The sequence below is a fragment of the Leptosomus discolor genome, chromosome 2 (genome assembly GCF_034619465.1).
Source record: "Leptosomus discolor isolate bLepDis1 chromosome 2, bLepDis1.hap2, whole genome shotgun sequence".
Classification (NCBI taxonomy): Eukaryota; Metazoa; Chordata; class Aves; order Leptosomiformes; family Leptosomidae; genus Leptosomus; species Leptosomus discolor.
Window position 1 is genome coordinate 99,534,894 of NC_141392.1, and position 13,417 is coordinate 99,548,310.

Here is a 13,417-nt window from a genome sequence, read left to right on the forward strand (position 1 = left end):
GGGGCCAGGCTCTTTTCAGTGGTGCCCAGTGACAGGACAAGAGGCAACGGGCACAAACTGGAGCACAGAAGTTCTGCCTGAACATGAGGAAAAAATTCTTTACTCTGAGGGTGACAGAGCACTGGAACAGGCTGCCCAGGGAGGTTGTGGAGTCTCCTTCTCTGGAGATATTCAAAACCTGTCTGGACATGTTGCTGTGTGACCTGCTCTAGGCTAACCTGCTCTGGTGGGGGAGTTGGACCAGATGATCTCCAGAGGTCCCTTCCAACTCCTACCACTCTGTGATTCTGTGAAGAAACAGTTGCATCTGAATCACCCAAGTTTCTTCTCTAATCCTGGTGTCTCTTTTTCCACCCCTGTCTCCTTTCTGCTGCTTCTCTTTGCCATCGCTTATTTCACCCTAACTTCTTGCCTTTATCTTTCATAGTTTTGGAGATGCAAAAAAAGGGGAATACTTTCAAGCACCAATAGAGGGACAAGAGGCTCGACAGAACTACAGCCCTCTTGAAGGTATGCTGGAACGTACAACCTAATAGTCGGATCTAATGGGAGTACTAATGGAAGCCAAATGAATCAGGATACACCAGGTGTTTGAAACACAGCAGGATAGGAAAAACATCTAGAAGACTAAAAGAAGGGAGAGAAGGAGGGTTAAAAGGAAAAAAAAAAATCAGTGTATAATTATATGTCTTGAAAACCCTTTACTATCTTCAGTCTGGCGAGTTACTTATGATCTTGCCTTAGATAAAAGATGATCACTGTACTGCTGAGAGGTCGAAAATATTTTGCAGCATATCACACAGGCAACAGCATTATTTGGGGGTCCATGTAATGTGACTGTTGGGTCACAAGGAGAATGATCAAACCTGGAAAGGAAGAAATAATTAACAAACTAGTCACCTCTAAATAGTCAAAATGCTTTCTTAATAGGAAAAATTCTGGGTTTTGAAGCTGTTGGACAAAAACTATCAAATCAACCTCAACTGTAAAATTCCTCACTTCCCATATCATTAACTGTATCAACTGAAGTATCCTGTACAGAGGCGATTCGCCCCGCAGCTTACCTGTTAGAATGACCGCTTTGCAGAGGAATCATACTGTTTTTAAGAGCAAGGGAACTAACAAAGCCTCCATTTCCTGCAGATATTAAAAATTTATTTCTTTTTACCTCCCTGCACTCCTTCTGTCTGGGATGGAGTTAATTGTCTTTGTAGCAGCTTGTACAGTACTGTTTTGGATTTATGACCAACAGTGCTGACAGCACAAGGATGTTCTAGCTATTGCTGAGCAGTGCTTGCACAGCATCAAGGCCTTCTCTGGTTTTTTAGACTGCCCAGCCAGTGAGCTGATGCTTGGAGAAGACACAGCTGGGCCATATGACATCATGCTCAGCAATAAAACCTGGGTGAAGGAGGATGTTTGGAGTGACAGTGTTTGTCTTCCCAAGTAACTGTTACATGTGATAAAGCCCTGCCCACCAATGGGAAGTCCTCATTTTGCTTTGCTTGCATGCGCAGCTTTTGCTTTACTTAAACTGTTTTTATCTCAGCCCAGAGTTTTCTCACTTTTACCCTTCAGATTATCTTCCTGATCCCACTGGGGTGAGTGAGAGAGCAGCTGTGTGGGGCTGAGCGGCATACTGGAGTTAATCCACAATACTCCCTTCAGCTTCCCTCCTTACCATCTTTCCCATGACACGTTCACTAACTAGAAGGCAGCACATGCTGGAACTGACCCCAGACAGTGAGTGCTGACTAGCAATGATCAGCCATGAACAAATGTCTGGCCTATAGCTCTTGCTGCTCTTTCCCTTCATTAGGCCCATTTTTTTTAAATTTTACCATCAAGTCACACACGTTAGCCTTCTGCTCTTTTTCAAGTCTGGATGAAGAAATAACAGAACTGGAGAACAGAAATCTTGTTTCTAAAAAAACCCAGGTATTAAAAAATGCTCAGCAAGAGCAAGAAATCAATTCTGAATGAAAAAGATAACCGCAAAAAAAAACCAACCAACCACAAAATTCATCACATCACCTATATAAAACCTGTAACATATTAACCTGCTCTCCAAATGGAATTTTGTCACTATAGGCAGTTTAAAGTAGACTTGATGCTGATGTCCTAAATTCAAACACATTCTTTCATTTTTTTTTTTTTGCACTGAGCTCTTGCACTATGTCCTTACCTTTGAAGGTGACCTAGGAGAAGATGTCTGTTATCAAACTTTCTGTTGCAATGCATCACAGGGCAAGATATGGGACTTTTTCCACTTTTAACAGTGTGTGGTTTGAGACCTGTATTATAAAACAAAGCACTTAAGCCTCTAAAATTCAGATTCTGGTTAAGAAAAACAAAATAACACATAAGCCCTAAAGCATTTAAAAATCAAGTTACATTGATTCTTAAAAGCAAGCTAACAACATATTGTAACTCAGTCCTACTATGGTAAGCTTGCTTTTTCAGTTGAAGAACCTATCTCTTCTATCTTGAGCAGGATTACTTTTCAAAAACTTGGACACCCTTCCTCCAGGTCCTCCAGGCAGTATTTTATATCAAATTAAATTTCTGAATTTATACTTACTTATGTAGACATTTTCCTGAGCAACAGTTCAGCACTAATATTTTTCCTTCTAGTAACTTGGCTTATAAAAACCATTAACATTGCCTTAGCGGTTTTTAGACTTTATATATTAAATTTTCTAGACAGCAAAACATTAGAATAGCTTTTATGGAAATGAGTGTATAAGAACTTTCAAATGCCACATTCTAGCAAAGTTAATATTGTGAGATTTGGTTATGTATAAAAGGCACCTGCAAGCTCAATGCCAGTACTGCTCAACGCAATTATCAGATGTTCTCTTCTGCAATGCCGGACCTAGAAAACGCATCACTGAAACTTAGTTTCCTGTCCTTACCTGACATTTTTAACCACTGGTCCACACATAATCTTGCAGCTTCTGTGTCACTGTGTTCCCGGATAAATTCTAGTTCTTGCAACCCATGAGCATATTGGGAATCAACTTTCTCCTTAAGGGGAGAATATCGGGTAAGGCAGTGATCAAATTTAAAAAAATAAAATAAAAAATTCAAGATTAAGTACGTATACCAAAACTTACACGTGGGTCTCTAAAAACCTAAGGAAAAAAACCTGAAACACAAAAGCCTAAGGGGAAAAAAACCCCAACAACCTATCTTACAACTTGACCAACCTCTATATAACACAATACAGATGGAATGTAACAGCATTAACATAAGTAATTTTTTTAAAAGTACTAATTTTTGTGCCCTAAATAAAAGATACAGCTTTGGTCAATTAATTTACTGCACCTACTGAAGTTTCTGAAGCATGTACATAACCAAGAAGATATTTAAGTTTATAAAAAGAAAGAAATAATAATGAATTTTTTTTTTTTTTAAAAAAGGAGGCAACACACAATGGTTACTGAAACCAAAGAGTCAACTTGTTCCATTGCTGAGGCAAAAAAAAAGATGGCAGTTTCACTTTGAAGAGTAATTTTAATTCTGCAGATTGCACTACCTGATGAGAAGTGAGGAGCCGCCCAGCAGGAAAATATTCATCATTAACAAAAGGGTTTTCCAGCCTTCATTCTCAGACTGTTAAAAGCTACATAGCTGCCTCTGACTCCACTTTTTGGTTGACAAACTGTATGTGGAGACATTAACAGATTGCCAAATTCTAAGTGGAAGACACAGAATAGGGATGTAGGCCTTGGGACTTCAAGGCTACCTTGGACTCAGTCTAACAGCCTTTTACTCTGCTGCATTACAGTTGCATAGTCTATTGTAGACTACAACAAGCTGTAACTTATAGTACAACTATGTGCCTTTAAAAGCCATTAACAGTGTTCAGAAAATTAGGCTGGAAAGCCAGCATATTCCACAAACACTGGATTTGCACTTGTCCCTGTCGAACTTCATGAGGTTCTTGTAAGCCCATTCCTTCAAGCTGTCCAGGTCTCACTGATAGCAGCCCTACCCTTAAGTCTATTGACTGCACCTCCCAGTTCATAATAAAAATAAAAAATCCATGCTTTTCAAATCAAATGGCTGCACAACACAATTAATAGGATTTGACTTTAAATTCTGTGCCTCGTACACAGAAAATTTTACCCCATTATAAAATGTTGCCTAATACAGAGATTTAATGTGGCAAATGGCTTCCCAAATATCTCAAACAAAAGCAGGTAGATAACTAGGTCTGTGCCACGGTGGTTTGTGATAACTGTTGTTTTTCAATTATTTAACCAGAATAATTGATGCTAAGGTTCCTCTGCTATATATACAAACAAGAGAACAAGTTTTTGCCATTGGCTCGCATGAAGTTAGAGGTTTTTTTTTCCCCTCTTAGGAACTGCAGTAAGACTAGCATAGCAAATTGATCAGTTGAAAGCCACTGAAGAACAAAGTCCATATTGCATTTCAAATGACACCCCAGAAGCAAAAATCTCTAGCTGCTAGTTCCAGGTCTGGCTCACCAGTCTTTTTATTTACTTAGTAGAGAAAACAAACACACTCCTGACTACAATGCCTGTATTACACAACTCTACCGAAACAAAGTATGTCCAATACCTTAAAGGCTTTGTTCTTCTCTTCTTTTTGCTGTTTCTCTACTTCAACATGACGTGCCAGACGATCCAAGGTTGACGCAACTCGTTCCTTCTGATAGTCAATGTGATCTTTACGCTTAGTATTTTGCTACAATTGAAAAGTTAAACTTCCATTTGGCAACTGTTTGTCCACTAGAAGGAACATAGACAATCGCACTGGGTGTCCTAGAAGTCTCCCACAAACGAAAAATTAAGTAAATTCTTTTAAGTCAGTAAACAAAATTCCTAAAGACTTCAGAGGCGACATGCAGCCCATCTGAAAAACTGAGAACTGGTACCATTCTTGCTCTAAGACAACACTGCCCAGTATTTTCAGAAAGACAGATCATCAGCTTTATCTAGTGTAAGGGATAGGCCACACACTGTTGTTTGCTTCTGCTGCACAATCAGCTCTAGCATTCATCACTGTGGAGTGAGCCTGCACGTGTACAGAAGAGCCACCTTTCCTTAAGAACCAGGTTTGTTACACACGTCCTCTACTGCAACACTGGAAAACAGAAGTCAAGAGATGGCCACTGCTGTCAAAACCAAATCTACTAGAGTAATTTTCAGCCACTGTTCCTCTCAAAGGCCCACAGAGTAGGCACAATAAGCTTGGGGGATACCTGAATTGACCAGCCTGCTTCTGACCCATACATTCGTAGGATGGATTACGAAGAATGAGTCTGAGTTAAGACCAGGTTGCCATCAGAATAAGGTCCTCTAACCGATAAACTGTTCCTAAAAAGTTATTTGAAAAGGAAAAGGCCTGTGAGTAGGCCAGATACATTTGCAGGCAAGAGACTGGACACACTGACTTCTTATAAAGTGACTTTTTTCTTCGACACACTTGCTAAAACCACTGAAAGCCAAATAAAAAGTTCCAAGTCCATCTCAAGAAAGCGAAAAATGGCACTGGAAAAAACGAAGCGTTGCCATTCCATTCAACAGTAGGTAAAAATCAAAAGACTTTAATTTTGGTTTATTCATGTATTACTTCTTAAAAATACATCTAACAAGTTTTTTGTGAAGAGATCTGATGGGAAAAAATACAGGAGACTAATAATTTTATCCAAGTGAGAAGTGCCAAAATAGATTACAACATACTCACGTGAACATAAGAGCTGCTGTTAGGTTCTTCATCCTCACTACTGACAAGATCAATGCATTCGACCACAGGTCTTAAAGGTCCTTCCTGAAAAAAAGTGTTAAACGCACACACAAAAGCATTAAATTGTTTTCCCCAGTGAAAAAAAATGTTGCATGCATTACAGCACATTGTCAGCATTATCAATACCTGAAAGAGAATGTCACCAAGGTTTCAAAAGGGTGCAGCAATGAAACTCCCGCATGGCAACTTTTCCACTTAACAGACTAATCCACAAAAAATCGGTAAAACATGCAAATAGTAAGTATTCGCAAATAATTAAAATATCAACTTAATATATAGATATTAGCTAGGAAAAAAAAAAAAAAAATCAAGTTACCAGTCTCTGCTTGCGTAATAACCTTATATTCTTCACTTCTCAATCAACTTAAATCTACATTTTTAAAGACACTCAACTTGTACCGTTAATTCCATAACAGGGTAGCTGGCTGTTACCAGGAGAGGAACAGTCTTAGATTTCACTAAACAATGCCAAATGGTTTTTTTTGGCATTTGTTTTGGTTTTGTTTGTTTGTTTTTAAAAGACACAAATTAAATTCCAACTTGTAGTGTGGTGGGTGGACCTTGGCTGGACATCAGCTGCCCACTAAGCCACTCCTTCACTCCCCTCCACAGCAGCATGAAGCAGGGGGATAAACGGAAGTCTCCAACAACTTGTGGGTCAAGATAAAGGCAGTTTAATAAAGCAAGTGCAAAGGCCATGCATGGAAGCAAGGGAAAACAAAACACTTATTCTCTGCTTCCCATCAGCAGGCAATGTCAAGCCACTTCCTAGGAAGCAAGGCTTTGGTACACTTAGTGGTTGCTCGAGAAGACAGACAGAAGACAGAAGACATTTGGTATCAGTGTTGTGATACCAAATGCCCCCCCTGTCCCTTTCTCTTAGGTTTTATTGCTAAGCAGACATCATATGGTATGGAATATCCCTTTGGTCAGCTTGGATCAGCTGTCCAGGCTATGTCACCTCCCAAGATCCTGCCCACCCTCAGCCTACTGGCGCGGGGGGAATGCTAGAGAGACAGCCTTGATGCTGTGTGAGCCCTGCTCAGCAGTAGCCAAAACACTGGTTTGTTACCAACACCTTTCTAGTTACCCACACAAAGCACAGCAGGATGGGGGCTGCTATGGGGAAAATTAACTCCATCTCAGCCAGACCAAATACAAAAGAAAATTATACTCTTTGGACATTTCAAACATTAAGAAACTGGGAAATAGTTTCATATGCATTTAAGCCCTGAAGGTTAGTCCTTTCTGAGCAAATATTCCACAAGCAGGTTACAAGTGTCTTCTCTGTACTGGAATCACAACATGGGGTAGGGGTAATTTTATTTTAAAAGAAAACACATTTCACCCATTCACATCACATACTCAAAAGCACAAAGACACACGTCCAAATAGTCTGTCCAGCATTTGGTTCCAAAGATGTGCATCCAGGAAGCCTGGTCAGGACTCCATGTGGTGCTATGGAGGACAAAGGTCCCCAGCTATTAACAAGCACTTAGGTCTTTATTCTTCCTAGCTTGGCAGCCACATGCTCCTTTTGCGTATTTCCAATCTACCTCCATCCACTCTGCCTCTCCTCTGTGAGTCACTACAGGTTATTGATTGGTTTTGTCTCCTCCTCAGGATGTCTTCAGGCTCTAGCCCTGTTCTTTATCTTCTGCAGTCATTTTAATGGTTTAAGCCTTGGTTTTAATTTGTGTGAATGCTGTCCCCTGCTTTCCTGATATGAGTGCCTTCAGAAACGTCATGTAGATGGTCTGTGACCTCAATGACCTGCTAGTCTAGGTAGTATCAACACCAGTTGATTTACATGCCTTCATATACCTCCTTTTTTTCCTTCCGTCTGGTGCTTCCACATGCATGTGGGTGTGTATATTCCCATGCACTTTCCATTCTTACTAATTTTAAGATTTCTACTATAAGCTACTGGTAGACAGCAGAATGGTAGCACAAACATGAAAAAGCAGACAGAGAAGAAAAATTAAAATCACCAATCCAAACCAAGCACATAGGTCCCAAGTTTTTTAAAGACGATGTACAATATAATGTCTGGAGCTTCATCCACTGACTGCAACAAGAGTTCTCAGACTTTAAAGGCAAAAAAAGCAGCACCATGTCCACTTAATCAAATGTCACGCAAAAAAACCACCCGTATCATGCTACAGCATTATCGCATACCAGCTAAATAACCAGTATAATGAACATGAAACAGGATGAGTAAGTCTATATATACACCAAAAATATTCCTAGGGACCCAAATTCACATCCATGGTCACATTTATCTTCAGTGAAAGGCAAAGTTAACTAAAATCTCCACGTGTCATAAAAAGCTCTGATCCAAATTCTGAAAGTTATTATCTAACCTCAAAGTAAATAAACCAAAACCAAAGACAGTTTAAGTTTTGGTAGCGGGGGGTGGTTTTTTGTTTTTGTTTTGTTTGGGTTTTTTTTGTTTGTTTGTTTGCTTTTAAAAAAAAAGTCTGTACATGCAATGCCATCTACATCATATGACAGTTTTTGACTAAACTGCAGTATTAGCCATTTGTCCGGCAATATTGCTGGCAGACAGCACAAAGCTGTTATACACTCCAAAGGTATTCTTTATTTGTTAGAAAGTTAAGTTTTCCAGGCAGAAAGAAAAACTGCCTGTTTTCCAGCAGAGGAAGGACTTACAATAGTCAGCAGGCTGCCTTCACAAAGAGGTGCAGTACTACACGCACCATCTCTGCCTTGTATCTGGCAGTGTCCTCAAAATCTTAGCAGTCAACCACTAAGGCAGGCTAAGAGGATTTATTGCCTCTTTGAGAAGTTGCAGAGAACAGCAGCACACAATTCTCTGCTGTCCTTACTGCAACTCATTCTTTACATTCTTCCACCTCTCAAGGCTGTAAAGCTGTTCAGCTGGCCAGGCATAAACAATCCCCATTGTCTTACTGGGGAGGAAGAGGGATGAGATCTTGGACAGATGACAAAAGCTTATATGAATCAAGCTGCAGGCCTCAAACTACCCCAAAAGAGTGCTTAACTTTCTATGATTACATAAAGAGAACATGGTTTTCTAAACAAAATCTAAAAAAAAAAAAAAGAATCCATGACAGATCTGCTTTTGTAAGAACAGACCACCTCTATAAACTTACAAGAAATCAAATCTTTATTAAACAGGTGTGAGCAAGTAAAAGTTCAAAGACATACTGAGACCACCTGACCGTCCAATCAGTTCAACAATGTGTTTTGAAATGTTCAACTCTAACAGCTGTAGCTCCTTCAAATGCAGACTTTTTCCTCATTTCTGTTTACTCACTCCCTGGGTTCAGCAAATAATTAAAAGTTAGGGAACCGACAGCTGAAAAACAGAGTAACTTGCTTGCAAGCCTAGGAAGTTCTAGTCACCAGAACAGTAAATGCAATTTAACACAAGTAGTATTATACTTGTTTAAATGTTGTTTGCATACATGAAATGTTTTTTTCCTTCCGAATCCTGTGCCTCGTACTACACAATTTTTGTGTACTACTTTTTGGGTTGCATTCCAATTTGAACATAAATGCATTGTGGTAATTCTTTAAAATGACTTCTCAAAGATATACACCCTTATTTTCCACAAAAATAAAATGCGGAAAAAAACCCACAAACCACCACAACATCTGCCTACATACACTCCTGAATAATAATGGAAGTCCCCAAAGTAGCATTTATTTAGGCTAGTTTGTGTTTTGTTGGTTAGTAGTTTACCCTTTAGATGAAGATTAAGAACAAATATCGAAATTAAGAGTGAAAGAACTACAATCCAGGGTGTGATCTCATCTGTGCTACAATAGATTATTTTGAGAAAGTATAAGAATAGGGGAAAACAGTATAAACCTATCCCAAGTATATCCACTCAGCAACTGCTTAAGTCAATATATGAGAAACCTTGATTGAAAGCCATCATTAAATGTCACAACACTGGTTTAAATCTAGCCCAGTTGAGTGCCATTACATAGAAAAGACTCCAAACACTACTTCTAAAGACAGGGTGACCTCAGCATGGGCTCATCCTGACAGCAGCGCTCCTCTCTGCCAAAAGGTGTTGATACCAAAATGAAAGTGGAAGTTCAAAGCCTCTTTATTCAGTGGCCCAGGATAGAAATCATTCCCATGAAGGGAGATTGAGTCTAGGACTACTCTGCCCTTTAAATGTTCACAAGGGCCTTCGGAGAACTTCATGCAAGCCACAGCTTCAGATGGACTTCTTATAACTTTAATATTGATTGGAGAAGTGGTGCTAGGTGAAATATATCCTTTCACCAGCAAGAGAGAGGAAGTATTGAAAGCAAACATTCCCAATTAATGCTCCAGTACCACACGGAGGGAAAGTTCTCAACAGCAGGAATTCAGCTTTTGCTCTGTTGGCTCATCTCTGCACAGGGCAAGACCCAAACTGAAAGTTAAGATAAGTTTAATTCCTTAATCTTTTCCAAATTGTTAAACTAAAGAGTAACATAATGCAAAGATAGTACCGACCCTGAGGATTCCATCACTGTAGGAAAGTTAAGAAGCCACAGACCATTAGCTTCATACAACTCTATCTCCCCACAAGACGAAGACCACCAGCTAAAAAAGTATCTTTGCACACAAGAGCCTAAGATTACGGAAGAAATAACATGGGCAAGCACTCAACCAACAGCTGAAAGGTGTGGCCTCTCTAGCTGACTATACTGGCATACTTGGCACCCAGAAAAACTCATCAATGCTTAGTACTAAGATAAGCTCAGTCTTCACATCTTAAAAGCAGATCCTTCACACTCAAAAAACCCACATGTTCCACTTCTCAATTAGCTCTCTGAACAATCTTCAAAAGCCATTCTTCTCAACAGCCACGCCACTGAGCAATAAACCAATGGCTAAATACCAGCTATTTCAGTTACTGGAAGAATTTCTAGGTTTTAATTGACAGAAAATGATCTTGTGAGTTTCCAGGCAGCTGTGGTATCCCTGTTGTTAGTCACAGCTTTGGTTGAAAGCATTAGCATTAAATCAACAAAACTGTAATTTCACTATGCTATGCAAAATACCAATTGTAACAGTTAATATAAGCAAATCTGTTTAATCAGTGGCTGGTAAAGATGGAGACCCATATTCATTTCCAAGGACAGTTTCTTCTCAAGGAGTTCTGTGAAACTCATTTTACTGCCTCCAGAAGTCTTCTCAAAAAGTCCTGAACTGTAGTCTTACTTTCTTCCCCTCCCTCATTCCAACCAGTCTTGGGGTAATCATGCCTAGCTAACAGACACCTAGTCCACTGACAGATCATCATGTAAGGTTTTTTGTTTGTTTGTTCAGTTTTTAGTTTTTTGTGCATTCAGACCAGATTTCCTTAAAAGGCACAGTCAAACTTTCGCATAATTATATACACAAGCATACAGAAAGCATGAAACCAGCTTTCAAATATATGTGGCCACAGGCTTAACGTATATTTGACAAAATAATTATGGGAGTATAATTGTGTATACACATGTAAACACAGTAACTATCATAGAACAAGCTTACATTAAAACAAATAAATCTGACACAAGTTGTACTATTTCTGCTCTAAATCTTTGTCTCAGCAGGTTTCCAACTTTAAGATTGCTGATAACTGAACAACGTTGTGAACCAACATGCACTTAGAAAGTTTTGATTTCTGCAACCCAGCAAATACAAAAATTCATGTCCTTGGCTGACTTGGGTTGGGAGCAAAAATAAAAGTCCTGCTTCAGAGATGCCTTGTAACAGCTCAACAATTTTATTCTGTTCCTGCTGTGATGCAACTAAAAGCCACAGACACAAATACTTGAGTCTATGTATCTAATATTTAACATGTCAGGGGGAAAGGAAATAAAACATTTCAATGGTAACTATCATGTTTCAGCAAATCACTTGATTTTGGTATATCCCAGGGACAAGTGTTCTTCAGATATAATTTTTATTAGAAAAGAACAATTACAAGGAAAACCAAAACCTTTACCTGTTCCTTAAGACCTCTGTAGGAACTTAAAGAACTGCAATTGGTTTTAAGTAATCAATTTTTCCAACATCATCAGCTCCCAAAATAGGCCAGAACCCCTCTTCAGGTTTGAAACAAAAACAAAAATCCATTTGCAATAAAGTGCCTGCTCCAACATTTTCGGGACAGACAGAAAGTGGTTGTATCCTTTGTTACGAAGTGCAGTCAAAACATTTTAAAAAGGAAAGGCTGCAAAGTATGAAGGATGTTTGTTTTTCACGGATCTCAAACTGAGATCAATTTATAGCTCATTATTGAAGAAGCCATGGCCTATGGAAGTATGTTTTCCTTTGGGTTCAGACTTTTGAATTAGAAATCACCAATAGTGAAGAAAACTTGGCATAAACTTAACATTGCATCAGAAAATGAAAGTATTTTTTAAACACACAGATCTTCCATTTTCCAGTTGAGTTCTATTTTAGATACATAATCTTCATATGTACTTATTAAATGTTTACAGAAAATAAACACGAATACCCTCCTCAACAGCGTTTGCCACTGTAACACAACAGAGGAGTCAGGAGGTATTTAAACACTTTATAAAACTATATATTATTTTGAGGTCCCACATAGAGTAACAAAGGTAAGAAGAGACCCTGCCTAAGAAAGCCACCAACTTAATCAGGGATCACTTAGGAGACCAGCATAACAATCAGCCTCATCCTTAAAGAAATCAGTCAGAAAAAAATATGAGTGGATAGATACCACTAAAAAAACCAAAACCAAATCAAACCAATCAGGAGGAGCCCAATGCTTTCAGCACAGACTGTAGCAACTTGAATAATCTATCTACTTAAGTGCTATAGACCCCATTAAACTGTGAATCTCTTCACTCTGACCTTATCCTTCCCAAGGGAACAGAACGGAGGCTAGACCATCCTATCCCAAGAAATTAAGCCATCAGGAATAATGGCTTGCATTGTAGATTAATATATTTTCCTGCTGGTATACAAACCTTAGACTTTAATGATTTTAAGTGGACAAAATATGTCATAATGCAGAATTAAAAGGCGGGAAATTACGGACGAACAGTTGTAAGTTTCCTGAATGAGGGTGAATCTGACTGTAAAAGCTCAAAAATTCTGGCAGCAGCAGAGATTGATTTTGCTCTGTCAGATGAGGATGTTTTGTCATAGTCCTACACTAAGAATTCAAACACCTTAAGGCGAGTGATTGAAATGGAAAAAAACCCCAACCAACCAACCCCCACCCCCCCCCCAAAAAAAACTAATAAAAACCCCCACACTACAAACCCACCCAACTTGCAAGAAAAAAAAAGTAAACCACAGAGATCACATTGTCTACAACCATTAGTTTTCTATCAAAATGAGCACAGGTTGAGATACTCAAGTGGCTTCTCCAATTCAGTTTATACAGTACTGTCTGGTGCACTGGGACCTTGGGACATGCAGAAAACAGTCCTTGGATGATGAGGCAGCATTCCTGCACAACATTTACCAAGCCTATATGCTTCTATGGAAACAATGATCTAAAGCTAGCCAAATATTTTAGAAATCCTTTTGCAAAGTCCAAGGTCACCCTCACTCAGCAGAGCAAACGGGAGATGTGAGGACACACTTCTGACTTTAGGTGATGGCCAGGGTCACACACCTTCC

At 39.1% G+C, this 13,417-nt stretch overlaps 1 protein-coding gene across 1 annotated transcript in view; it reads right to left on the bottom strand.

Annotated features, from left to right (window-relative positions):
• ZNF451 (zinc finger protein 451) overlaps nt 1-13,417 on the bottom strand; it is a 43,534-nt gene that overhangs the window by 28,644 nt on the left and 1,473 nt on the right. The window contains exons 2-6 of the mRNA XM_086461503.1: nt 5,719-5,802; nt 4,591-4,716; nt 2,916-3,027; nt 2,186-2,294; nt 740-866 (exon numbers count right to left, since the gene is read on the bottom strand). Coding sequence (XP_086317629.1) covers nt 740-866; nt 2,186-2,294; nt 2,916-3,027; nt 4,591-4,716; nt 5,719-5,802 — 558 coding nt within the window. The remainder of the gene's footprint in view (nt 1-739; nt 867-2,185; nt 2,295-2,915; nt 3,028-4,590; nt 4,717-5,718; nt 5,803-13,417) is intronic.